Source organism: Protomyctophum bolini (assembly GCF_963924005.1).
Source record: "Protomyctophum bolini genome assembly, chromosome: 9".
Classification (NCBI taxonomy): Eukaryota; Metazoa; Chordata; class Actinopteri; order Myctophiformes; family Myctophidae; genus Protomyctophum; species Protomyctophum bolini.
Window position 1 is genome coordinate 22,549,954 of NC_137870.1, and position 27,115 is coordinate 22,577,068.

General features: G+C 42.4%; 1 protein-coding gene across 3 annotated transcripts in view; it reads right to left on the reverse strand.

Moving 5' to 3' along the window:
- Nucleotides 1-7,470: 7,470 nt before the first annotated feature.
- LOC308321570 (rho guanine nucleotide exchange factor 26-like) overlaps nt 7,471-27,115 on the reverse strand; it is a 31,920-nt gene continuing 12,275 nt past the window's right edge. For 2 of the 3 annotated variants that reach the window (XM_080772522.1, XM_080772521.1), the window contains exons 11-15: nt 25,610-25,764; nt 18,115-18,321; nt 10,532-10,602; nt 10,041-10,145; nt 7,471-9,622 (exon numbers count right to left, since the gene is read on the reverse strand). In XM_080772522.1, the coding sequence (XP_080628648.1) occupies nt 9,480-9,622; nt 10,041-10,145; nt 10,532-10,602; nt 18,115-18,321; nt 25,610-25,764 (681 nt within the window). In that variant the 3' untranslated portion in view covers nt 7,471-9,479. The remainder of the gene's footprint in view (nt 9,623-10,040; nt 10,146-10,531; nt 10,603-18,114; nt 18,322-25,609; nt 25,765-27,115) is intronic. The other variant, XR_013964629.1, reaches the window with a different exon arrangement.

Here is a 27,115-nt window from a genome sequence, read left to right on the forward strand (position 1 = left end):
TTTCATTTTTTCATTTTTTTCAAATCCTCAAAAATGCGTACTGCGGCGTGCCATAGTATGCCGTACGTTATGGGCTATAGCCCACGGTCCAAAATGATGAGAAACGAGGCTAACTTTTTTTTTCAAAATTTCAAAAAACATGGGCTATAGCCCACCGTTTTTTTTTCATTTTTCATTTTTTTCAAATCCTCAAAAATAATGAAAAACGGCGTGCCATAGTATGCCGTACGATATGGGCTATAGCCCACGGTCCAAAATGATGAGAAACGAGGCTAACTTTTTTTTTCAAAATTTCAAAAAACATGGGCTATAACCCACCGTTTTTTTCATTTTTCATTTTTTTCAAATCCTCAAAAATAATGAAAAACGGCGTGCCATAGTATGCCGTACGATATGGGCTATAGCCCACGGTCCAAAATGATGAGAAACGAGGCTAACTTTTTTTTTTCAAAATTTCAAAAAACATGGGCTATAGCCCACCGTTTTTTTTATTTTTCATTTTTTTCAAATCCTCAAAAATAATGAAAAACGGCGTGCCATAGTATGCCGTACGATATGGGCTATAGCCCACGGTCCAAAATGATGAGAAACGAGGCTAACTTTTTTTTTCAAAATTTCAAAAAACATGGGCTATAACCCACCGTTTTTTTCATTTTTCATTTTTTTCAAATCCTCAAAAATGATGAAAAACGGCGTGCCATAGTATGCCGTACGATATGGGCTATAGCCCACGGTCCAAAATGATGAGAAACGAGGCTAACTTTTTTTTTCAAAATTTCAAAAAACATGGGCTATAACCCACCGTTTTTTTCATTTTTCATTTTTTTCAAATCCTCAAAAATGATGAAAAACGGCGTGCCATAGTATGCCGTACGATATGGGCTATAGCCTACGGTCCAAAATGATGAGAAACGAGGCTAACTTTTTTTTTCAAAATTTCAAAAAACATGGGCTATAGCCCACCGTTTTTTTCATTTTTCATTTTTTTCAAATCCTCAAAAATAATGAAAAACGGCGTGCCATAGTATGCCGTACGATATGGGCTATAGCCCACGGTCCAAAATGATGAGAAACGAGGCTAACTTTTTTTTTTCAAAATTTCAAAAAACATGGGCTATAACCCATCGTTTTTATCATTTCGTCATTTTTTTCAAATCCTCAAAAATGATGAAAAACGGCGCGCTATAGTATGCCGTACGACATGGGCTATAGCCCATGGTCCAAAATGATGAGAAACTAGGATAACTTTTTTTTTTCAAAATTTCAAAAAACATGGGCTATAACCCATCGTTTTTGTCATTTTTTTAAAATCTTCAAAAATGATGAAAAACGGCGCGCTATAGTATGCCGTACGATATGGGCTATAGCCCACGGTCCAAAATGATGAGAAACTAGGCTAACTTTTTTTTTCAAAATTTCAAAAAACATGGGCTATAACCCATCGTTTTTTTCATTTTTTCATTTTTTTCAAATCCTCAAAAATGCGTACTGCGGCGTGCCATAGTATGCCGTACGTTATGGGCTATAGCCCACGGTCCAAAATGATGAGAAACGAGGCTAACTTTTTTTTTCAAAATTTCAAAAAACATGGGCTATAGCCCACCGTTTTTTTCATTTTTCATTTTTTTCAAATCCTCAAAAATGATGAAAAACGGCATGCCATAGTATGCCGTACGATATGGGATATAGCCCACGGTCCAAAATGATGAGAAACGAGGCTAACTTTTTTTTTCAAAATTTCAAAAAACATGGGCTATAGCCCACCGTTTTTTTCATTTTTCATTTTTTTCAAATCCTCAAAAATAATGAAAAACGGCGTGCCATAGTATGCCGTACGATATGGGCTATAGCCCACGGTCCAAAATGATGAGAAACGAGGCTAACTTTTTTTTTCAAAATTTCAAAAAACATGGGCTATAGCCCACCGTTTTTTTCATTTTTCATTTTTTTCAAATCCTCAAAAATAATGAAAAACGGCGTGCCATAGTATGCCGTACGATATGGGCTATAGCCCACGGTCCAAAATGATGAGAAACGAGACTAACTTTTTTTTTCAAAATTTCAAAAAACATGGGCTATAACCCACCGTTTTTTTCATTTTTCATTTTTTTCAAATCCTCAAAAATGATGAAAAACGGCGTGCCATAGTATGCCGTACGATATGGGCTATAGCCCACGGTCCAAAATGATGAGAAACGAGGCTAACTTTTTTTTTCAAAATTTCAAAAAACATGGGCTATAGCCCACCGTTTTTCTCATTTTTCATTTTTTTCAAATCCTCAAAAATGATGAAAAACGGCGTGCCATAGTATGCCGTACGATATGGGCTATAGCCCACGGTCCAAAATGATGAGAAACGAGGCTAACTTTTTTTTTCAAAATTTAAAAAAACATGGGCTATAGCCCACCGTTTTTTTTCATTTTTCATTTTTTTCAAATCCTCAAAAATAATGAAAAACGGCGTGCCATAGTATGCCGTACGATATGGGCTATAGCCCACGGTCCAAAATGATGAGAAACGAGGCTAACTTTTTTTTCCAAAATTTCAAAAAACATGGGCTATAACCCACCGTTTTTTTCATTTTTCATTTTTTTCAAATCCTCAAAAATAATGAAAAACGGCGTGCCATAGTATGCCGTACGATATGGGCTATAGCCCACGGTCCAAAATGATGAGAAACGAGGCTAACTTTTTTTTCCAAAATTTCAAAAAACATGGGCTTTAACCCACCGTTTTTTTCATTTTTCATTTTTTTCAAATCCTCAAAAATGATGAAAAACGGCGTGCCATAGTATGCCGTACGATATGGGCTATAGCCCACGGTCCAAAATGATGAGAAACGAGGCTAACTTTTTTTTTCAAAATTTCAAAAAACATGGGCTATAGCCCACCGTTTTTTTCATTTTTCATTTTTTTCAAATCCTCAAAAATAATGAAAAACGGCGTGCCATAGTATGCCGTACGATATGGGCTATAGCCCACGGTCCAAAATGATGAGAAACGAGGCTAACTTTTTTTTTCAAAATTTCAAAAAACATGGGCTATAACCCACCGTTTTTTTCATTTTTCATTTTTTTCAAATCCTCAAAAATGATGAAAAACGGCGTGCCATAGTATGCCGTACGATATGGGCTATAGCCCACGGTCCAAAATGATGAGAAACGAGGCTAACTTTTTTTTTCAAAATTTCAAAAAACATGGGCTATAACCCACCGTTTTTTTCATTTTTCATTTTTTTCAAATCCTCAAAAATGATGAAAAACGGCGTGCCATAGTATGCCGTACGATATGGGCTATAGCCTACGGTCCAAAATGATGAGAAACGAGGCTAACTTTTTTTTTCAAAATTTCAAAAAACATGGGCTATAGCCCACCGTTTTTTTCATTTTTCATTTTTTTCAAATCCTCAAAAATAATGAAAAACGGCGTGCCATAGTATGCCGTACGATATGGGCTATAGCCCACGGTCCAAAATGATGAGAAACGAGGCTAACTTTTTTTTTTCAAAATTTCAAAAAACATGGGCTATAACCCATCGTTTTTATCATTTCGTCATTTTTTTCAAATCCTCAAAAATGATGAAAAACGGCGCGCTATAGTATGCCGTACGACATGGGCTATAGCCCATGGTCCAAAATGATGAGAAACGAGGATAACTTTTTTTTTTCAAAATTTCAAAAAACATGGGCTATAACCCATCGTTTTTGTCATTTTTTTCAAATCTTCAAAAATGATGAAAAACGGCGCGCTATAGTATGCCGTACGATATGGGCTATAGCCCACGGTCCAAAATGATGAGAAACGAGGCTAACTTTTTTTTTCAAAATTTCAAAAAACATGGGCTATAACCCATCGTTTTTTTCATTTTTTCATTTTTTTCAAATCCTCAAAAATGCGTACTGCGGCGTGCCATAGTATGCCGTACGTTATGGGCTATAGCCCACGGTCCAAAATGATGAGAAACGAGGCTAACTTTTTTTTTCAAAATTTCAAAAAACATGGGCTATAACCCATCGTTTTTGTCATTTCGTCATTTTTTTCAAATCCTCAAAAATGATGAAAAACGGCGCGCTATAGTATGCCGTACGATATGGGCTATAGCCCATGGTCCAAAATGATGAGAAACGAGGATAACTTTTTTTTTCAAAATTTAAAAAAACATGGGCTATAACCCATCGTTTTTGTCATTTTGTCATTTTTTTCAAATCTTCAAAAATGATGAAAAACGGCGCGCTATAGTATGCCGTACGATATGGGCTATAGCCTACGGTCCATAATGATGAGAAACGAGGCTAACTTTTTTTTTCAAAATTTCAAAAAACATGGGCTATAACCCACCGTTTTTGTCATTTCGTCATTTTTTTCAAATCCTCAAAAATGATGAACGGCGCGCTATAGTATGCCGTACGATATGGGCTATAGCCCACGGTCCAAAATGATGAGAAACGAGGCTAACTTTTTTTTTCAAAATTTCAAAAAACATGGGCTATAACCCACCGTTTTTTTCATTTTTCATTTTTTTCAAATCCTCAAAAATGATGAAAAACGGCGTGCCATAGTATGCCGTACGATATGGGCTATAGCCCACGGTCCAAAATGATGAGAAACGAGGCTAACTTTTTTTTTCAAAATTTAAAAAAACATGGGCTATAGCCCACCGTTTTTTTTCATTTTTCATTTTTTTCAAATCCTCAAAAATAATGAAAAACGGCGTGCCATAGTATGCCGTACGATATGGGCTATAGCCCACGGTCCAAAATGATGAGAAACGAGGCTAACTTTTTTTTTCAAAATTTCAAAAAACATGGGCTATAACCCACCGTTTTTTTCATTTTTCATTTTTTTCAAATCCTCAAAAATAATGAAAAACGGCGTGCCATAGTATGCCGTACGATATGGGCTATAGCCCACGGTCCAAAATGATGAGAAACGAGGCTAACTTTTTTTTTCAAAATTTCAAAAAACATGGGCTATAACCCACCGTTTTTTTCATTTTTCATTTTTTTCAAATCCTCAAAAATGATGAAAAACGGCGTGCCATAGTATGCCGTACGATATGGGCTATAGCCCACGGTCCAAAATGATGAGAAACGAGGCTAACTTTTTTTTTCAAAATTTCAAAAAACATGGGCTATAGCCCACCGTTTTTTTCATTTTTCATTTTTTTCAAATCCTCAAAAATAATGAAAAACGGCGTGCCATAGTATGCCGTACGATATGGGCTATAGCCCACGGTCCAAAATGATGAGAAACGAGGCTAACTTTTTTTTTCAAAATTTCAAAAAACATGGGCTATAACCCACCGTTTTTTTCATTTTTCATTTTTTTCAAATCCTCAAAAATGATGAAAAACGGCGTGCCATAGTATGCCGTACGATATGGGCTATAGCCCACGGTCCAAAATGATGAGAAACGAGGCTAACTTTTTTTTTCAAAATTTCAAAAAACATGGGCTATAACCCACCGTTTTTTTCATTTTTCATTTTTTTCAAATCCTCAAAAATGATGAAAAACGGCGTGCCATAGTATGCCGTACGATATGGGCTATAGCCTACGGTCCAAAATGATGAGAAACGAGGCTAACTTTTTTTTTCAAAATTTCAAAAAACATGGGCTATAGCCCACCGTTTTTTTCATTTTTCATTTTTTTCAAATCCTCAAAAATAATGAAAAACGGCGTGCCATAGTATGCCGTACGATATGGGCTATAGCCCACGGTCCAAAATGATGAGAAACGAGGCTAACTTTTTTTTTTCAAAATTTCAAAAAACATGGGCTATAACCCATCGTTTTTATCATTTCGTCATTTTTTTCAAATCCTCAAAAATGATGAAAAACGGCACGCTATAGTATGCCGTACGACATGGGCTATAGCCCATGGTCCAAAATGATGAGAAACGAGGATAACTTTTTTTTTTCAAAATTTCAAAAAACATGGGCTATAACCCATCGTTTTTGTCATTTTTTTCAAATCTTCAAAAATGATGAAAAACGGCGCGCTATAGTATGCCGTACGATATGGGCTATAGCCCACGGTCCAAAATGATGAGAAACGAGGCTAACTTTTTTTTTCAAAATTTCAAAAAACATGGGCTATAACCCATCGTTTTTTTCATTTTTTCATTTTTTTCAAATCCTCAAAAATGCGTACTGCGGCGTGCCATAGTATGCCGTACGTTATGGGCTATAGCCCACGGTCCAAAATGATGAGAAACGAGGCTAACTTTTTTTTTCAAAATTTCAAAAAACATGGGCTATAACCCATCGTTTGTCATTTCGTCATTTTTTTCAAATCCTCAAAAATGATGAAAAACGGCGCGCTATAGTATGCCGTACGATATGGGCTATAGCCCATGGTCCAAAATGATGAGAAACGAGGATAACTTTTTTTTCAAAATTTAAAAAAACATGGGCTATAACCCATCGTTTTTGTCATTTTGTCATTTTTTTCAAATCTTCAAAAATGATGAAAAACGGCGCGCTATAGTATGCCGTACGATATGGGCTATAGCCTACGGTCCATAATGATGAGAAACGAGGCTAACTTTTTTTTTCAAAATTTCAAAAAACATGGGCTATAACCCACCGTTTTTGTCATTTCGTCATTTTTTTCAAATCCTCAAAAATGATGAACGGCGCGCTATAGTATGCCGTACGATATGGGCTATAGCCAATGGTCCAAAATGATGATGAGAAAAGGAGGCCATAGACTCTATTGCCATAGTCTATGGCAATAGCACAAACTTTGGCATGCTACTAGTCCTACATACTTACACCTAGAAACACCATTCAAACCCATTTAGGTTCATCTTACGGTGGACATGTTTACCTGAAAAGGAATCTTTGAAATGTGTCATAGTTTTAGAAATATAGTGCTTTTAAATTCAGAATGGGTGTCAATGGCAGATTTTGGCAAGTAAAGATTTGAGTGGGGTTTGAACCCACAACCTCTGAGAACAGCATGCACAGTGGCTCACTGGGTACAGAGCCTGCCTGGGAATCAGGAGGCCGCAGGTTCAAGTCAACTTAAACGCCCAATGCCTTCTCAATGGCAATAGCACAAACTTTGGCATGCTACTAGTCCTTTTTTAAATTACATTTTATATAAAATACATTCAATGCAGCCTAATCTGATTGCTTAGATTTTTACTCAAATAATTACAATCAATAGAAAGCTGAATTTTACCAAGCTTGTAGCCTTTACCCACAGGCTGTCAGGCTGTTGAATGAACAACTTTTTTTTTTTTTTTTTGATGCCAGTGGTGAAGCTCTAAACTGAATTTCATTGTTTCATGCAAGCAATGACAAATAAAGATCTATCTATCTATCTGTATATTTTCTAACTTCGTCCCTTATAAATGAAATAAATTTTGTTTGGAATGGATACCAAACAAATTGTGTCACTACATTGCTGAGAAATGCTTGTAAAACACATGGTTACGCTTTTATTAACAAGCAGTATGGCAAAGTTGACTAGATATTCTCACAGGTTTATGGCATAATAATGTACACATTGGGGATTTTTAGGCTTGGTACATACATGGTGATTTACAATGGAAAAGCAAACTGAGTGAGTGGTATCTCATTTTCCCTGAGCGCAAATGCAAAACCTGGACTGGTTTTCATTTGTCCCTTTCTGAACAGGCAGCTGTTCTTATGGTGCAGGATTGTGTCTACTGTACATAACATCTAGCTCTGCATCTGATCAGGGCCAGCACAGGGTTTGATGGGTGGTGCTATCACCTTACTCTGACCTGCCATTCATTTAATTTATTTGGACTTAAAAAATGATGTACGCTGACAAACAAGTTAAGCCACAGCTGGGAAAAGACACACACACACACACACACACACACACACACACACACACACACACACACACACACACACACACACACACACACACACACACACACACACACACACACACACACACACACACACACACACACACACACACACACACACACACACACACACACACACACACACACACACACACACACACACACACACACATTTCTAAGGGGTATATTTGTATATTTACTCTACATCTGGCAAAGGCACCTATGCTCAAGCCATATGCCAATGCCTGGCTATCATAGTCACTTATGACACATTTGATGAAATTAACCTGCTATAGAAAAATACACAATAGATTATCTTCTGTAAGCCAACACCACAGATGGAAATATATAAACAATATGGACAATCTGACATTGCCCAGATGAACTTTCTAATGAGATATAATTAATGGTCCTCTCCTATTTACACAAAGTGCTTTGGGCTTTTGAGAATGGATGGATTCATTTCATCTCCAATTCAAAACATAAACTACAATCAGTTGTTTAACAATGTCATATACAGTACATACATACAGTAGCTATGCATGCTGTTGTACATATGTGGGGGTGTATATATATATATATATATATATATATATATAAACAGATAGCTTCTCATTAAGTTGTACGAGTCTTTATGAGCCGAATGAGTCTTTGAGTTGTATGAGTCTTTATGAGCCGAATGAGTCTTTGAGTTGTACGAGTCTTTATGAGCCGAATGAGTCTTTGAGTTGTACGAGTCTTTATGAGCCGAATGAGTCTTTGAGTTGTACGAGTCTTTATGAGCCGAATGAGTCTTTGAGTTGTATGAGTCTTTATGAGCCGAATGAGTCTTTGAGTTGTACGAGTCTTTATGAGCCGAATGAGTCTTTGAGTTGTATGAGTCTTTATGAGCCGAATGAGTCCTTATGAGACATATGAGTCCTTATGAGCCGAATTAATCTTTGAGTCGTACGGTAACCTCCTCAGTGTCCATTTAACTTCAGGTCCAGACAGATATATTAGCACTGAGGACTGTACTGTGCCACAGTGGCACTGTAGTTGTACAACTGCATTTGCGCACCACTCCAACATGAACAGCTCTGAGAAGCATGACGTCACACCAAGCACGCTTTTTGGCAGTTTCCAAAAACGTCCCCAAGTGTGAATGATATGAATCCCTCCTGAATATAGAAGAATGGCAATTAAAAGTAGCCGGCCCATCCATTGTTCTTCTGGACACAGCTTTTCGCATGAAGCCACAGATGACAGACTGCAACATTGAATCCCACCCAAGGATGGAAGACTGACCATTAAAAGAAGCAGGTCCAATCCATTGTTCTTCTGGACACGGCTTTTTGCTTGAATTCACAGCTGACGGACAGCAATGGATACCTGCCATGTCGGAAGCAGACAGTACTGTAACCCTTTACTGCCAAAACAGTCACCAATGATGGTTTCAGCATGCTAGAGTGACAAGCTAGGTGCTAGTCAACACAGACAGCAGGTCACTGCCACTATTAAATGATGGAACAAGCTCATTAGATGGGTGTTGTTGAATGTGGGTCATACGGGCAGAGCTAGTGCTCACCAACTGAGAGAGCTCTTATACAGCGGCAGACTCTCTTAAATCATACAAGCCAATCTTGTTGGGTTCACACGTTGGTCTCTACACCCTGGAGGCGGTCCATCCTCTGCATGTTGCGCTCAATGGTGGCCTGGCACGTGATCGGTTGGGCACATTCCGACAGGAACCATCCTCTTTCCCCGTCACGTAGTCTCTCACCCTCATACCAGCCTGAAAGAGGAGAGCTCAAATTAAAACAGTGAAAAGAGATCTGTGTGTGTGTGTGTGTGTGTGTGTGTGTGTGTGTGTGTGTGTGTGTGCGCGCACTGCCGGAGCTAAAGATGACTTTTTTTTTCATCTATGGCATAGGGAGATCAAGCAGCATAGATTCTATGCTGCTTGATCTCCCATTACCCTTTCAACATGAAAGACAGTTGCCATGTATGGACACATACAGGGATGTGACCTTTGGCCTCAGAGTGTGGTGTGTGCGTGCGCGTGTGCGCATTAGGAACGTGCACAATGACTAATATCGCTCAACATGGTGAGAGAGTTTTTGAAAATGGGGGAGTCCTGTTAGAAGAATGGGAACAAAGAATGTGGATGAACATGGTAAATGAACACAGTGGAAAGATGTGGGAAGGCATACCATCTTCTACTGTCTCTGACACGAGAACCACGTCAGCCACCTGCAGGGACAACTCATCAGGCTGCTTGGCTGTGTATGTCCTGGTCACTTCCACCTGCATGGCATCTAGGACACGCAAGAAGGAAATCACTTTACAATTTAGGCATTTAGCAGACACTCTTAATCCAGCGCGATTTACATTAAGCAAGATCAAAACATGGCGAGACATCATAAAGACTAGTTATCATGAAACATACGTAAACTACGATCATAACAGTGGAATATATCTATATAATGAAACTATGCATATACACTATATGGTGATATGTCTACATAAAATGCAGCAGACCTTATTTGGGAAATGTAAACTTGTCTTATTATTACTGTATATATAAAATAGATCAATGGCACTTTGATTAAACCACCACACGGTGGTGCTGTAGGCTACAATTACTGCAAGTTAGAATGCTTTGTTGGTGTGTGTGTGTGTGTGTGTGTGTGTGCTCACTCACTAGTTCTGTCCTGGTTTTTCTTGTCATTGTTGCTCTGACCCAGGGCTCTGATCCATCGAGCACGCTCATTCCTACACAGATATTGGACACAACACATGTTTCACACTTGGTTACACCTTTGAACTAAAGTACTGGAACAGTTACAGTATGAACAGATGCCAAGAGGCTTTATTGACCTACAGTGACATCTCTCCCACCATGTGTCCTCATTACACATTCTTAATGTATTCGCCTGTCTCTCCCCCTCCCCTGTCTGAACCAGTCTATGCTATGCCCAGTCACGACTGTTCTGTGTGAACATGCATACACACAAAGGCCATTCAGAAATGAAGAAGAGCAGTCTGGCAACAAGAACTACGTCACACGGCCCGGACGTTTAGCTCAACCGTCTGGGCACCTACTGTAGGCTGCTGAGCCAGTCTAACGGGGGCACCTAGGCTGCTGAGCCAGTCTAACGGGGGCACCTAGGCTGCTGAGCCAGTCTAACGGTGGGCACCTAGGCTGCTGAGCCAGTCTAACAGTGGGCACCTACTGTAGGCTGCTGAGCCAGTCTAACGGTGGGCACCTAGGCTGCTGAGCCAGTCTAACGGTGGGCACCTACTGTAGGCTGCTGAGCCAGTCTAACGGTGGGCACCTAGGCTGCTGAGCCAGTCTAACGGTGGGCACCTAGGCTGCTGAGCCAGTCTAACGGTGGGCACCTAGGCTGCTGAGCCAGTCTAACGGTGGGCACCTGGGCTGCTGAGCCAGTCTAACGGTGGGCACCTAGGCTGCTGAGCCAGTCTAACGGTGGGCACCTATAGGCTGCTGAGCCAGTCTAACGGTGGGCACCTAGGCTGCTGAGCCAGTCTAACGGTGGGCACCTAGGCTGCTGAGCCAGTCTAACGGTGGGCACCTAGGCTGCTGAGCCAGTCTAACGGGGGCACCTAGGCTGCTGAGCCAGTCTAACGGGGGCACCTAGGCTGCTGAGCCAGTCCAACGGTGGGCACCTAGGCTGCTGAGCCAGTCCAACGGTGGGCACCTAGGCTGCTGAGCCAGTCCAACGGTGGGCACCTAGGCTGCTGAGCCAGTCTAACGGTGGGCACCTAGGCTGCTGAGCCAGTCCAACGGTGGGCACCTAGGCTGCTGAGCCAGTCTAACGGTGGACACCTAGGCTGCTGAGCCAGTCCCTCCTGTCTGTCCACAGCACACAGTAAGTGAGAGAACAGAGGTGTGTTTTTAATCGGAGAGCATTCTGCAGGACCAGGAACAAAAGGCCAATTCTCATGAGGGACAGACCTGCTTTTGCTCACTCACACACAATCTGGTGTGTGAGAATGGGTGGAGACTGGAGAGACATAGGTCAGATTCCAGGTAACTCTAGAGTACCTCTAACTCATAGAGAGAGAGAGAGAGAGAGAGAGAGAGAGAGAGAGAGAGAGAGAGAGAGAGAGAGAGAGAGAGATGAGAATGAAGATGAGATGAAACGGGCGAATAGACAGAAAGGGCAAATATATACAATGTACAGGATATATGTATACACACACAGCTGGCAACTGCAGCACACAGTAATAAAAACAAAACAAACAACAACGTCGAGTATCGGTATCACACACACACTTGATATAGAGGCCACAGTGAACTGTCACAAAGTAAGACTATGAACTCTCGTGGAGCTGAGCAATAATGTAAGTTTACAGCCTTTCCTCCCTGTGCAAAGGTTGCCTATTGAATTGATGGCAGATTCCTCAGCTCTGCAACAATCTGACATATTTCCTTGTGGCTTTTACGAGTCATTCATTCATTCTACAGCCATTTGGGCGGCTGTGGATCAGGAGGTCGTCCAATGTTATTCATGTCCTCACTGTATTGCATCATGTCCTCACTGTATTGCATTACTGCTCTTGTTTTTTAATGTTTATGCCTTGCTTTTCTTTTTTTCTCCATTGCTCTGTAAAGCACTTTGAGCTGCATTTCATGTCATGAAAGGTGCTATACAAATAGTTTTATTATTATTATTAATGATCCATGGGTCGGCGGTTCGAATCCCAGCTCCTCCTGTCAATATGTCGAAGTGTCCTTGGGCAAGACACTGCACCCTACATTGCCTCCACTGAGTCGGTCGGTGCCTCACATGGTAGCGTGCCACCTTTGGTGTGTGAATGTGGGAAGTGAGGACGCTGGCCTTGACTGTCCGCCGCTTCACCTCCCAGTGTATGAATGGACCATTGTAAAGCGCTTTGAGTGCCTAGAAAAGCACTATAAAAAATGCAATGAATTATTATTATATTTTACATATAGTAAGTCCCTTAACACATGGAATAACAAACATATGGATTAATTGAGAAATGGTTTGCTTACAGTATGTTCAAGTAGTGTATGCCTATCTCCTCTCCATGACTACAGGAGAACACAGCTTTTCATCGAAACTGCTTAAACGTGGGAAAGGCAGCAGTTGTCCTTGACAGCCAGGCACACATGCAAACACATACAGTACATTGTGTGTGTGTGTGTGCGCGCGCACACACACACACACACACACACACGCACACACACACACACACACACACACCTGCCAGAGTCTCATGGAAGACGTGAGACACACACAATGAACCAAGTTGGTACAACACATGGATCTCCATGTGGAGCTGATTATCATCACCTGGATCTCCATATATGAAGATCACGACACTGACCTCTGAAACCCTGAGGATAGCCATGCATGGTTTGACGTACTATAACGGCATATATGAGCCGGCCAGCAACTCTACATCTGACCTCACTGACACCAGATTAATAGTTTAACTCCTGCTTCTCAACTGTGCTGTATTAAGAAGCTCTATTGTTTCAGCGCGACCTCGCCCTCAGGTGTCTTACTGGTATTATGGACTATGAACTTAAAACAAAAATGTCCTGTGTAATTTTGCAGAAACTGCGATTCCCTCTTATTGCGACCATACTAAAAACCTGTCAGTCCGTCACACCACCATATATGGCCTGTGTGAGTACCAGATCTTCTCGGCTGCAAGAAGTTCCCGGCAGTCCGTCATGCACGGGCAGGGCGTCTTACTGGTATAGGATACTGTAGTGTGTATGTGTGTGTGTGTGTGTGTGTGTGTGTGTGTGTGTGGTGTACTGAACATGTAGGCGTATGAACCGTGCATAAGCGCAACCAGGTGTTTGTCTTCCTCTCCCACAGATGGAGCGGTGTCTGTACAGGACCTGGCTATTCAGGGTAGAGAGCCCCCTGTCTGTCTGTACAGGACCTGGCTATTCAGGGTAGAGAGCCCCCTGTCTGTCTGTACAGGACCTGGCTATTCAGGGTAGAGAGCCTCCTCTTTCTGCCCATTCATCCCTCTGAACAGAAGAAGTCCATGCATCATAATTCCATTCAAGCTCTATTGTCAAAGGGTCCTATTTCACCTCTGAGAGCATGTGAGAGGGGAGGCCTGGCTGCAATATGAGGCTCTCGAACACAGCCATAGAGAGGCTGATGACATTGTCTGTCTCTCTCTCCCTTCACTGCCAACTCCAAATCACTTACAGACTGATGTTTTTCATCAGTTCCTCCGCCCCCCTCCCCTCCCCTCCCCTCCATAGCTCCCCTGTTCCCCCGGTCTTGTTTGTTTACTCTCAAACACGTTCCTCCTTCCTTCCTTCATACACTTAACCAGCTGAATTCCCACTACGAGAGACCAAAACACTCCACTCTGTTTTTACATACAGACCGTAGTTACTACACAGTAAAATCCTCAGTCCATTTGGCTACATTTGTTTACATACAGACCGTAGTTACTACACAGTAAAATCCTCAGTCCATTTGGCTACATTTATTTACATACAGACCGTAGTTACTACACAGTAAAATCCTCAGTCCATTTGGCTACATTTGTAACTCTCAAGATAAATGAACAATGAGGATTTTACTGTGTAGCCAAGAGTAGTGTGCATGTTTCCAGTTTAATGGTAACTAATCTTTTATAAAAAAAGGCAGGTCTCGGGTAGGCCGGAAGAGGGAGTGATTTCAGTCAAGTTTCTCCTTTATCATAATTGAAAGCAGACATGCTTTTGTTTGTGATGTGCTGAATGAAATGCCACAACAGTGTGTGTGTGTGTGTGTGTGTGTGTGTGTGTGTGTGTGTGTGTGTGTGTGTGTGTCCAACAGAGAAGGAGAGCTTGGCTGTTATGTAAGCAGGGCTGCACTGTATCTCTCTGACCCATGGTTGTTTTGAGCAGACTTCTGTGGCTGTACTGTTCTCCTAATAGAGAAGCACTGTCGACTGTCTCAAGTCAACAACAACAGGGTCAGCGCACACACACACACACAGTATAATTGTATAAATGCTTTTTTTTACTCTTTTTGCCATGTCTGACCCTCACCCGCTTTAATCCAAAGCCCTTAATTTACATAGATTGTGATATACTTGTATGTTGCGGATCAAAAATAGATCTAAAAGCTCACAGCGTGTTGCAGCTTGTAGATCTGGTATTTACGGTGTACGACACCAGCACACGACTAAGTACAAATCAGGCATAACACTAACCCCAACCCCTAAACCTAGCCTTTAAATGCCTAATGTGAATATCTTAGTAAATGTAAGCCTAACTCCCCAAATGCTTATAAACTATAAAACAACGTGTATTTGTGTGTGCGCTCGCACACAGTCACACACCTCACTTTTACTCTCTCTACCTACTAAGGCCAGTATCTTCGACTGGCCATTGTTTTGTCCTCTGTGTGTGTTCTGAAGTCCTGCTGTTTTTGTTATTTAGATACTTATCCTTGTGAAACAAACACACACACACACACACACACACACACACACACACACACACACACACACACACACACACACACACACACACACACACACACACACACACACACACACACACACACACACACACACACACACACACACACACACACACACACACACACAAAAGAACAAAACAATGTTAAACAGGCTGTCTGGGCCACAGAACAGAGGCATCCTTGTGCCAGTCCTATTCCAGCTGTCTGTTTGTCTGGCTTAGTTATTATGTCACTGTTGTGGTCGGTGCCAAAACGAGTGGTCTACTGCAGTTTAACATTTGCAGTTGCTACAGTATCTTCCCAGATAGCCTACACAGCCTGGACCACAGCCTGGACCCTCGGCCCCAGACAGCACCACACAGCCTGGACCCTCGGCCCCAGACAGCACCACACAGCCTGGACCCTCGGCCCCAGACAGCACCACACAGCCTGGACCCCAGACAGCACCACACAGCCTACACAGCCTGGACCCTCAGCCCCAGACAGCACCACACAGCCTACACAGCCTGGACCCTCTGCCCCAGATAGGCACAGACAAATACAATACAGCAGTGGACGAGCTGAAGGCAGTCAACCACCAATACATACGGGGAAACCACAAAGTCAATAAAGTCCAGCTCTGTGAAGAACAGCGGAGCCCCGCCTCCTGTCAGAATGTGTGGAATTTCACGTTTGAGCCACAAATGCTCAACAGCACTCCTTTTCTCGTCCATTGTGGCAGTATTTGGGACTGGTCTCTTAATACCTTTCGGTATGAACTTGGCATTGCTGTTTAGAAATGTTTTGAGGCAAAACATCTCAAAAGTAAAAAGAAAATAGCAGACTTAAATCAAATTAATTCGAATTGAGTTTGCACATTCTGACAAAGTATCGTCAAAACATTGGTAATCAGTAGGACAAAATCAGGATCAGATCAGACCCAAAAATCGGGCACTGGTCAGGCTCTACTTTAAACACCCTCTCTCTGTGAGAGTGCTCGATGCTGGATAATATGATGCCACTTGCACCCGTCATGTTAGGATTAGACCAGTCATCTGGGATGAAGGGCTGGAGGAAGACAGAAGTTATGCCACGGCTATTGAGAAGACAATACGTATACAGAGCACAGTGTAACAGAGGAGACAACATGGGGCACGATGGGACAGTCATAAAAGGGGAAGTGGGGACAGTCGTGGGAACGAGCCTGCTCGACAATGGTCCGGTGCTAGGCAACCACTGTAACAATGCCTAGCAACCGCTATATAACAATGGACGGTCGCCACGGAGTCCTTTTGTCAACTCATTCAGTCAGCAATACGGTGCTTAGCTCCATTAAACAACACATACACACACACACACACACACACACACATACATACACACACACAAGACACAGACATACATACACACGCACACAAAAATTAGCCAGGGGCCCCACCAGACCCTCGCTTTCCAAGGGGGTCGAGGGACTTTCCAGGACAACAAATACACTTGTACTGTAGGGACAGTTAGAAGAGACCCCCTACCCCATCCTGTATGACTCAGGATTCTGTCACAAAACCTAATTTCCTCACTTGTCTCCCCCAGTTTTCCCCTCTGCAACACTCTGTCTGACTCACATCAGTAGCCCCAATTACCAAATCAATATACACCCCTCGCATTCTTTCTACAGAAAACGTCCTCCCAGAGATATATAGATGCCACATCATACACAGGGTATAATTAAGATATAATAAAATATATAATTAAGATCTCGTGGCGACTTCAGAGCCAACAGAAAGTTGAGACACGTTCAACATTGTTGTGGTTTGTGAGTACAGTGTACTGCGTAGCCCTTTAGTAATGAGCACACTGAGGGAGGTTCTACATCCTTAAAGGAATGAGGAGGAACAGGCCCTGCGTGTGAAAACACTTCATAACAAAGCCACCTTGAACCACAGCAAATACACAGTAAAATCATCAGCGTTCATTTAACTCTGAGTGTCAAAATGAACACATAATTGTACAGTTAACCACTTAAACACTATACTTCATTGTACGAGTGCCCCAGGAGTCTATACTAGGCTGCCATATTCTTTTCCCCCTCTACACCATATCCCTTTGTCAAAAATATCCAATCTACAAGCTCACAGTGAGCTTGTAGATTGGCTCCATGTGGTTAGATTAACACTGAGGATTTGACTGTGTAGTTACAGCACAAAGCAGTGCGTATGTGTATGTCTGTGTGTGACAGATTACACATTACAGTACTGTACAATGCCTGCTAGTTTATAAACAATAGATAGAACAAACACACCCAGCATTGAGTCTAATAAAAGGACAGATGTGTTTGTTTCTGTGCGTTACATAATCTGTGGATGATTGTTCAGACAGATAGAGCTGTTTAAGCTTCACCAACACAGCCAAATTATGGCCGGAATGTCAAGGAAGTAAAGCACAAGCTGATTTAATTTCTAGCTCATAAGTAATCATTCACACCCGGCTACAAACTTCAGCATATGCCAGCCAACTTTAAACAGTCTTGCTGCCTCCGGGGAGATTCCTGGACTGTGGAGACGCCCAATCAGACAAAACCATTACGGTGACAAGCATCATGCATAACTTACAAATGTCTCCGCATATCATGCAGCTAGTACACGGACAAATTATTTCAACCTCATTAGCATGGTTTAAAGAGATATGTTGGTGTCATATTTTGAAGTGAACAAACACATCACATTGATTTGTATTTGAACGTACACATGAAAAAACTTAACTAAACTAAAACAAAAAAATAACGCAGACAAGTTGGAGAGGAAAAATAAACACTCACATCAGTTCCACCCCCAGGATCATCAGCACTTCACCAGAGTGGTTGCTGTGGAAACGCAGGCGGAAGAGGTGGTTGGTGCCAGGCTGTCGTGAGGTCAGCATGCTGGCAGTAGTTCTGATTGGTGACAGACAGAGATCCTCCGGCTGGCAAGGACCCACCGAGATCTGGTCCCTCAAGGCGTAGTCTATCACCGTATAGTTGTCTTCGCTGGGAAAGAGAGAAGGGAGGCTAGATAAGATTGAGTCCAGTGTATTCCAGCTATCATGGTCGAACAACAACTATTCGAGTGAAAAGTGGACCTTGCAAGACGTGCAGATTTGGTCTCCAAATGGCCACTTCTCCACTATGGCTGTTACCTTAATGCTTGACTACATTTCCCATAAGCACCATTTTAACATGATCATCCACCCAACAGTTATTCCCGTTAGCTGGAGACATCTGGAATGCATAATAAAAAAAACCTCCCATGAGACCTCTAATTCATTGCTGTACTGAGAAAGAGAGAGAGAGTATTCATTCCATGTGGCCCCACTTCATGATAGCTGAAACCTACCTGTGTTATGTCATTCAGGAGTCCAGAACAGCAGTCGGGCAAAGAGAGTGCTGGACAGGAACTAGCTTCCTGTGAGCCAGCATATGGCATGCACTCTACTTCACACGCACACATGCACTCCACTACACACGCACAAATGCACTCTAGTACACACGCACACATGCACTCTACTACACACGCACACATGCACTCTACTACACACGCACACAGCTACCCAAGGCTTTTGTTTTCAATTCAGTGACTGTTTTCAATTCAGTGACTCATTGGTGGCTCTGCTAGTTTTAGTTGAGCTTTCTATTTTTGTTTGTATTAACACATGCACCAAATGCATCCCCCTGCTTGCTGTATTGACACATTTGATGACTTCTGAATTTAAAAAATATATATAAATCTAAAAACATATTTGGTATATATCGTTTCAATATAATTTCAATTAGTCCCCCCCCCCCCCCCCCCCCCTCCTAGTATTTTATTTATGTTTCAGTTATATATTTATTTTTTCACCTAGCTTTAGTTTGGTTTTAGCTAACTCACACATGCGCACGTACAGTCGCACACACACACACACACACACACACACACACACGGTCGCCAGGCTTGGGAATCGATTCTGTGGCTCACTGACAGGATGCACTGGAGCCTAATGCCTATGTGTGGTATGCACCGTAACCGCTAGGCCATCAGCCCCCCCCCTCACAGCAATTGGAACAATACAGAGAAGAAATTAGAACGAATCGTTACAGAGAAGAAATTGGAACGATACAGAGAAGAAATTGGAACGATACAGAGAAATTGGACGATACAAATTGGAACGATACAGAGAACCAATAGACGGGAGTTGCGGATGCATGGATAACAGAATAGGTCATAATGACTACTACATGTGGAGTCAACTCCCGCAATTTCCTTCTTCCCATAGTGCTCTGCAACGTAACTGGGATGTTTCTATGTTTCTAGTAATATACAAAAGACAAGACAAATAAACAAAAATAAGAAAAACAGGAGAAGATAAAGACTGTTTACTGTTACATGATTCTCTCACCGACTCATCCGGTCTCCATTCCTAAAGCTTATTTTGAATGAGAGAGAGAACCAATTGAAATACTTTCTGCAACGGAGGCTTCGATCACGGATATGACATTTCAAACTTCAAGTTTGTCTCCTTTTGTGCCACAGAGACGTTTAAACAGCTGGTGCATGGCATTTCTGACTGAGTGTCAGATTCCTTTTGGGGGACTAGGCATTTCAGGCTCATACAGCCCATGTATGCAGACCCTCCTTGCAAACCCTCCAGCCCAAAATGTCTGGAATGCCATTTACATTACACTGTGGAATGGGATGGGTGGATATTCTACATGTGGGATGTGTGTGGGCGTGGTGGTGGTGGTATGTATGTGTGTGTGTGTGTGTGTGGGGGGGGGGGGGGGGGGGGTATTAGAAATGTGCGTGCAAAGGGGGGGAGGGGGGGGTGTGTGTGCGTGCAAAGTTTCACAGCAATTGGACGCTGCGTCCATGATTTGAGGCATTTGTGTAAAGTTTAGATGTAAATCGTAGTCAACCACAATGGAATATTAACATGACACAGATCTGTGTTGATCACATGACTATAGAGATCATGTGTACCGATTTGCGTGACGTTTGGATAAAATCTAAAGGAGTAATATAAAAAATGTGTTTTACATAAGTCAGCCTCCTGATGGCGCTATAAGGGGCAATTTTTCCTTGTCCTCTAGGTGGTGTACATACAAAGTTTTACACAGATCTGTGCCGTTATACAGTAGGTAAAAACATGAATCGGCCTGTTATAGCAACACCATGAGGCTGATCTGAAATTCGTAAGAGAATTATGAAAAACCTCTTCCTCGGCCTAGAGGGAATGTGCGTGCATAATTTTACGGAAACCGCACGCTGTGTTCATGATTTGAGGCATTTGAGATAAAACCATGCAATTAGCAGAGAGGAATAGAAAGGGAGTGATAAAGAAAGAAAGAAAGGAGAGAGAGAAAGAAAGAAAGAGAGAGAGAGAGAGAGAGAGAGAGAGAGAGAGCGAGAGAGAGAGCGAGAGAGAGAGAGAGAGAGAGAGAGAGAGAGAGAAAGAAACTGTTCCACACATCCTCAACAATAACAGTGGTTGGATGTGAGGCCCAGCAGTATGAGACAGGAGGAAAAGGGGGTGGGCTGAGCAAAGATGAGAGAGGGGCCAGCTGGTGTAGTCAGTATTATATAAGTGTTCCAGAGTGCCAGAGCTCTGCAGCACATTGTCCTGCCGTGAGACTCCATCACAGTGGAGTCTATTCTCACAGGACACGACTAACCATAACCAAGCTGAGCTTACTAGTTCTCAAACATTTTCATGTCAAGGACCCCCCACCCCACCCCTCCCCCATCTGAAACTATCTTGTACCAGTGACCCCAATACAACATTTGTGTTGTTAAATGTGTCTAAAATATTCTGACATTATTAAAATAGCAGATCTACAAGCTCACCACGGCCATTTTCTAAATTAATGCCCTATATATCATATGATTGTTGATTGACAGCTTCATAAGTGCCAATATTTGGCATTTTCTAGGACGCAGCAGATTAAGACATCATGAATCCAACGTTTCGGTCGGTTAAGCCTTCATCAGGGAATGCAGAGCACATAGTAGTTCACTGAGTCATACAACCAATCAGAAGGGAGTAGGGAAACACGGTTTTAAATAAGACCAGCCCCTGTGCTGTGAGAAGTCGGGATCATGGTCATGTGGTGTTTCAAGTTCAAATAAAGGAGGGGTTAGCTCAAAAGTGACTATAAGGCCTCAATTATAAGAGGCTCTGGAATATTAATTCCTTGTCAGAGACAATTAAATAAATAATAAATGAGCATTGGGCCTGTCACAGACATGCGCAGAGCAAGTTGCTGCCGGCCGTTAATTGGGCAGCCTCAGCATCACGTTCTCATTCACATGATTCACTTCATCCAATCACACACTCATTCCAGTTCCATACCGGCTATTTAAACTGGAAGTTTGCTCTGCTCAATCTGCTTGCTTACTTGCTGCTGCACACTGATACTGCTACGCTGCTGCCTGCTTAAACTTTGCTGCTCACCCACCTCCACCCCAGCTACCACCTATCATTTTGGATCTGCTGTTTAGGTACGGGGGATTTGGAGTCCCTATGGTTGGGACTGATGCACTTGATCTCAGTACCTAAAAAGCAGATTCATCGCCAAACCATAATAAATATATTGCTCATTTTATATTCAATAAATATATATTCCATCCATTCTAGAGTTGTCCTGACTGAAATAAAATATTGGCACTTTGGCTATTAGCATGTGCGGCCTTTCTTGTTTATTCAAGATTCCCTCTGCACATCATTGTCATTGACCATATCATTGATTCTGGTGACACAATGTTATAGATTCATGTTCGAGGAAAATTTGTACCAGTGGTACATGTCCTGCGTACCAGCACAGGTATACGTACCAGTGGTCACTGGTTGGTAACCTCTGTTCTAGGAGAAGCGTTTTGGGCAAACACCATATAAGACCTCACACTCTTGAACCTCTGACAGGCCAGGCAGAGTGTACCTTTCTGCAGTGGAATAAAGCAAGATACATTTTACCTGCATTGTTCTTGCTTTTTGTTTGGCTATAGTTCTACAAACTTAGGAATGTTTATATCTATTGTCTGTGTCCTGTGGTTTTGGGCCCTTGAGAGATTTAAGCTTATTCAGTTGTTTCACTCGTAAGTCGCTCAGCTAAATGCCTAACATGTAAATACAAATGGGACATGGAATCCCACCGAGCTATTAAGTTGCTTTTGGCATCCATGTGTGGGTTTAGCTGCAAAGTGGCTTTAACTGCTCAAGTCGAAATGCCAAGGGAGAGAACAATTATGCATTCTCCGACCTGTGCTTGCCCAACCTGCTCTATAGCCTCATGTACCCCTGGAGTGTTTTGGTTTTGGTTCCTGCAGATGGAGTGCAGTGCAGTAGAGTAGCGTGCCACAGCAGGACTTCCTTTTCTCCACGGAACAAACCAATATTATAACAGCTTCTCCCATTCTCAAGCATAGAGCACGCACACATACACACTCTAATTCCGGAGCACTCCCTATCCACAATCCCTCCTCCAAACACGCGACTGCCACCGCACACTGCTGGAGCCTGCTATTGCGTATCAGATTCCCAGAAAAATATCATATGGAATGTTTTTTATGATTCTTAGGAATTCTGAGTAGCGAGTGGCAGGACAATCAGTTCCAGGCACTGTGGGGGATGGAGGGGAACTTTTTTCCCCCCCTTGTTCTTAATGGAGAAAATAGACACATGTGTGGACTGTGCATACCACGCACAATCGAAAAACGGCATTTCAAGGCAGCTCTCTTATGTGGCTTACTTCTTAACGTTGCAAGAAACTATGCAAAACGCGGGGGATAAACTCCTTCTGACAGGGCTGACAATGAACAGCTCCACTCAGCTCACACATATGACAGCACATGTGCAATGCTCTATGTCTGTCTTGACTGTCTATCACATGAAAGGTTCTCCAAAAGCAGCCCATCCATACGGGGAATCGGGAACACATTCCAAACAGCAGCACTGCACTAGCAGTACATACAAAGAAAGAATCAATGAAGACAACCATATAATCAATAGGCAATGCTGGAGCATGTTCAGGTGGAATGACAGTCCAAGGCCTTATATAGCGCCTGTTCAACAGTCACACACCTGTGCATGAGTCTACAATACAGTGTTGAAAAGTACTTACATTTACCGTCCAGTTCACCAAAACGTTGCTCAAAAGGAATGTTATTGCCATGTTACGGCCTTCGCGCCATGTCTGTGAAATGATGCATTTTGCGCTTTCTTGACGGTTCATATGTTTCAAGGGTCTCACACTCACACTCTGGCTAGGCGATCTGGAGACCCAGCTCATTGGGCCTGCTTTCGTCTAATAAGAAATAAATGCACATCCTCTCTTAGAAAGGCTACATCGGACTACTACCTAAATTTAATTACACGTTCACAGGGAAACTCTGTGGAATTCTGGAAAGAAGTAAATTCCCTTAATAATAACTCCTCTTCTATGCTACCTCCTCAAGTAACCGACAGTAATAATAGTTTAATCTCTGACCCTGTGGAAGTTTGCTCTGCTTTTAATTTGCACTTTGCAGAAGCTGGTCACTTATTTAACAATACCTACAACACACCCCCTCTTACCACTCATCACCACAATACTAGAAATAGCTCAATAGACCAGTTTTCCATCCAGCCGCTCTCTACATCTGTTGTTCTGGAAGCCCTGCTTAATGTCAATCACAAGACCTCCACTGGAGAGGATAACTTAGACCCTTTCTTTTTAAAAACAGCAGCACCTCTCATTGCAACACACATTACACATATCTTCAATCTCTCTATTTCAACCAATTGCTTTCCCCGTATCTGGAAACTAGCTCATGTGCTCCCACTACACAAAGGTGGTGACAAGCAAAATTTAAATAATTACAGACCAATCTCTAAACTGCCCTGTCTTGCCAAAATGTTGGAATCCCTCATAAATTCACAGCTCAAATCATTCCTCACACGTTTTTCAATCTTAAATATAAATCAATCTGGCTTCAGAACCAACCATAGCACTATAACTGCTGTCACCTTAGTTACAAATAACATTTTAATTGCTTTGGACAACAAATTGCATTGTGCCGCCCTCTTTGTGGATTTGTCGAAAGCGTTCGACACAGTACATCACACTATTCTCTTACAAAAATTACACAACATTGGTTTTAGTAATACTTCTTCAGAATGGTTTTATAGTTATTTACATGGCAGACATCAATCAGTGAAGTCCGGGAGCTCCCAATCTGAGTTTTGTCCAGTCTCCATGGGGGTCCCCCAGGGCTCAATCTTAGGTCCTGTGCTTTTGGTCCAAAGCAGCTTTTTCTGTCAGTGCTCCTTTTGATTGGAACAAACTCCAAAAATCCTTAAAAATCAGATCACTGCCTTCCCTAGGTCAATTCAGGGAAATTATTTCTAGCACTTTTACTCAGCAATGTAACTGTTTTAATTGAGTCTCATCTATTTATTATATTTATTCTAGCTTTGGACACTTTCTGTTTTACATTTCATATTTTGATATTGCTGTATTTCGGCTACATTGAAAATGAGGGCTTGCCCCTCAATTGTACTCCGAGTTTAAATAAAGGTCATGATGATGATGATAATGATTGAGTGGACTGGAAAGTTTAGTCCGTCTAAAAACAACCAGGCACACATGCACTTGTTTCCCAGGACCAAACCCATTCGGTGAATGGAGACAATATGACACACCAAGACCAAGACCTTAGTTCTTACCACAACATAATTGTGCGCATATGGTAAATGGTGCATTTATATAGCACTTTTATCCAAAGCACTTTACATGTGCATGTACATGTGCATTACATTCACCCATTCATACACCGATGGCAGAGGAAACTATGCAAGGCACCAACCTGCACATTGGGAGCAATTAGGGGTTCAGAGTCTTGCTCAAGGACACTTCGACACCGACTCTGGGGAATACCGCGATCAAACTATATCTGCCTGCTCTACCGGCCACTCTATTCCTGAGCCACCATCACTGCAGTGCCACCCCTATACATACGGCATTACGGCACACCTACCCACCCACATCCATACAGGTACAGGCTTTAGTTCCGACACTATTATTGAGCCGACAGTCATTAGACCGATAACCAACCTCAAACCCTAACCTAACCATAACCGCAAGCACAGGAGCAGCACATGTTCGAGCGCTAGTCCGACCGTTCCCGCATGTCGGACTAATGCTCCGTCGGAATTACCACCCAAACACCCACCCCCACACACACACACACAGCCGTTATCTCTTGCTAGGCTAGTAGTGAATAGCTGCTGAGTGAATATAGTTGCCAGTAGTGATATAGGCTCACCTCTTCTTCCTGGTGATGATGAGGACGTCATTGAAGAGGAAGAAATAGACTTGTTGTCGTGACACCCTTTTGGAGAAGATGCCATTCTCCTCCCCTAAAGCTGTGAGCTCGCCTCTCTTCACCATCCACCTGGAGGACGAGACCAGAGGGAAAGCCTGGGGGCAGCAAAGTGAGAGAGAGTAAATTAAGATTAGATCAGAATTATAAAAGCTCTAAAACCAAACAAAAAAACATGTATGGTTATGTGGTAAGCATGATATAAATTACACACCACTTGGGCAACAGTGGCTCGGGTGATAGAGAGAAGCCGCTTGGGAATCGGAAGGTTATAATTTCGATCCTTGGCTCACCCTGGATTAGTGTTGATTCTGTTGAAGTGTCCTTGAGCAAGACACTGAACCCCTAACTGCTCCCGATGAGTAGGTTGGTGTCTTGCATGGTTTCCTCTGCCATCCCCACATCGATGTGTGAATGAGTGTATGTATGGGTGAATGCAATGCACAGTGTCAATAACTTTGGATAAAGAACCTTTTACCATTTATCTATCTATATAAGGTTTGGTGTTTTGTTCAGCTATGTGTTTAGCTACGAATGCCACGTGGACGGACCACATCAGAAATGTCGTCCTCTATGGGGACGTACAACAGGTCTCAGACAAAGTCGGAGAGAGAAGGATGAGGCTGGCAGGGCACTGCATCGGGCACCTGGAAGTGGAACTAGAGTAAAGGAAATACTATGGGAACAAACCCAGGGCATAGCCAGGATAGAAGCGCACCACCTACATTATAGAAGCACTGTGGTGGCATGACAGCTTAGCTGACAACACTGTAGAGCTCAAGAACCTGATGTTAGATATCTATGGACTCCTATCCTGGATCGCTGCCCTCCACTCTCTCCTATCATAGGAGAGAGTGGAGGGCAGCGATCCAGGAGTCCCGAGTTGGTATTGACTAGACCGCACTCTCACATCACGCATTGTGTATGGCTGCGTGCACGAGTGCATGAACAGCTGGCTATGCAGTTTGAGGATATGTTCAGACATCTGTTAATTCCAAATGTGCCAAGAGGTTTTTCCCACAGTGCACACGTGTGCACACACACACACACACACACACACACACACACCTGTGACTGTCTGTATGTGCACATACGTGTGACCATGCTGCATATATGTTCTTCTACATGTGTTATGTTGTACATGTGTCTGTGCATGGTTGTATGAAATAAAACACTCCATGTCCATATCACAATATTAGAGACACCTGTCAGCACATCCATGCCAATTGCTAACAGGAATGAATAATATGTATGTTTCAAAAAGAATGCATGGGAAACAGCTTGGGAACAGCCTGTGTGTGTGTGTGTGTGTGTGTGTGTGTGTGTGTGTGTGTGTGTGTGTGTGTGTGTGTGTGTGTGTGTGTGTGCGCGCGATTGCAAAGTCTACCAAGTGTACCAAGTACAGAAAGGCATGCCATTGTTTTTTGTTGCATTTTCCTGCCTGGTGTA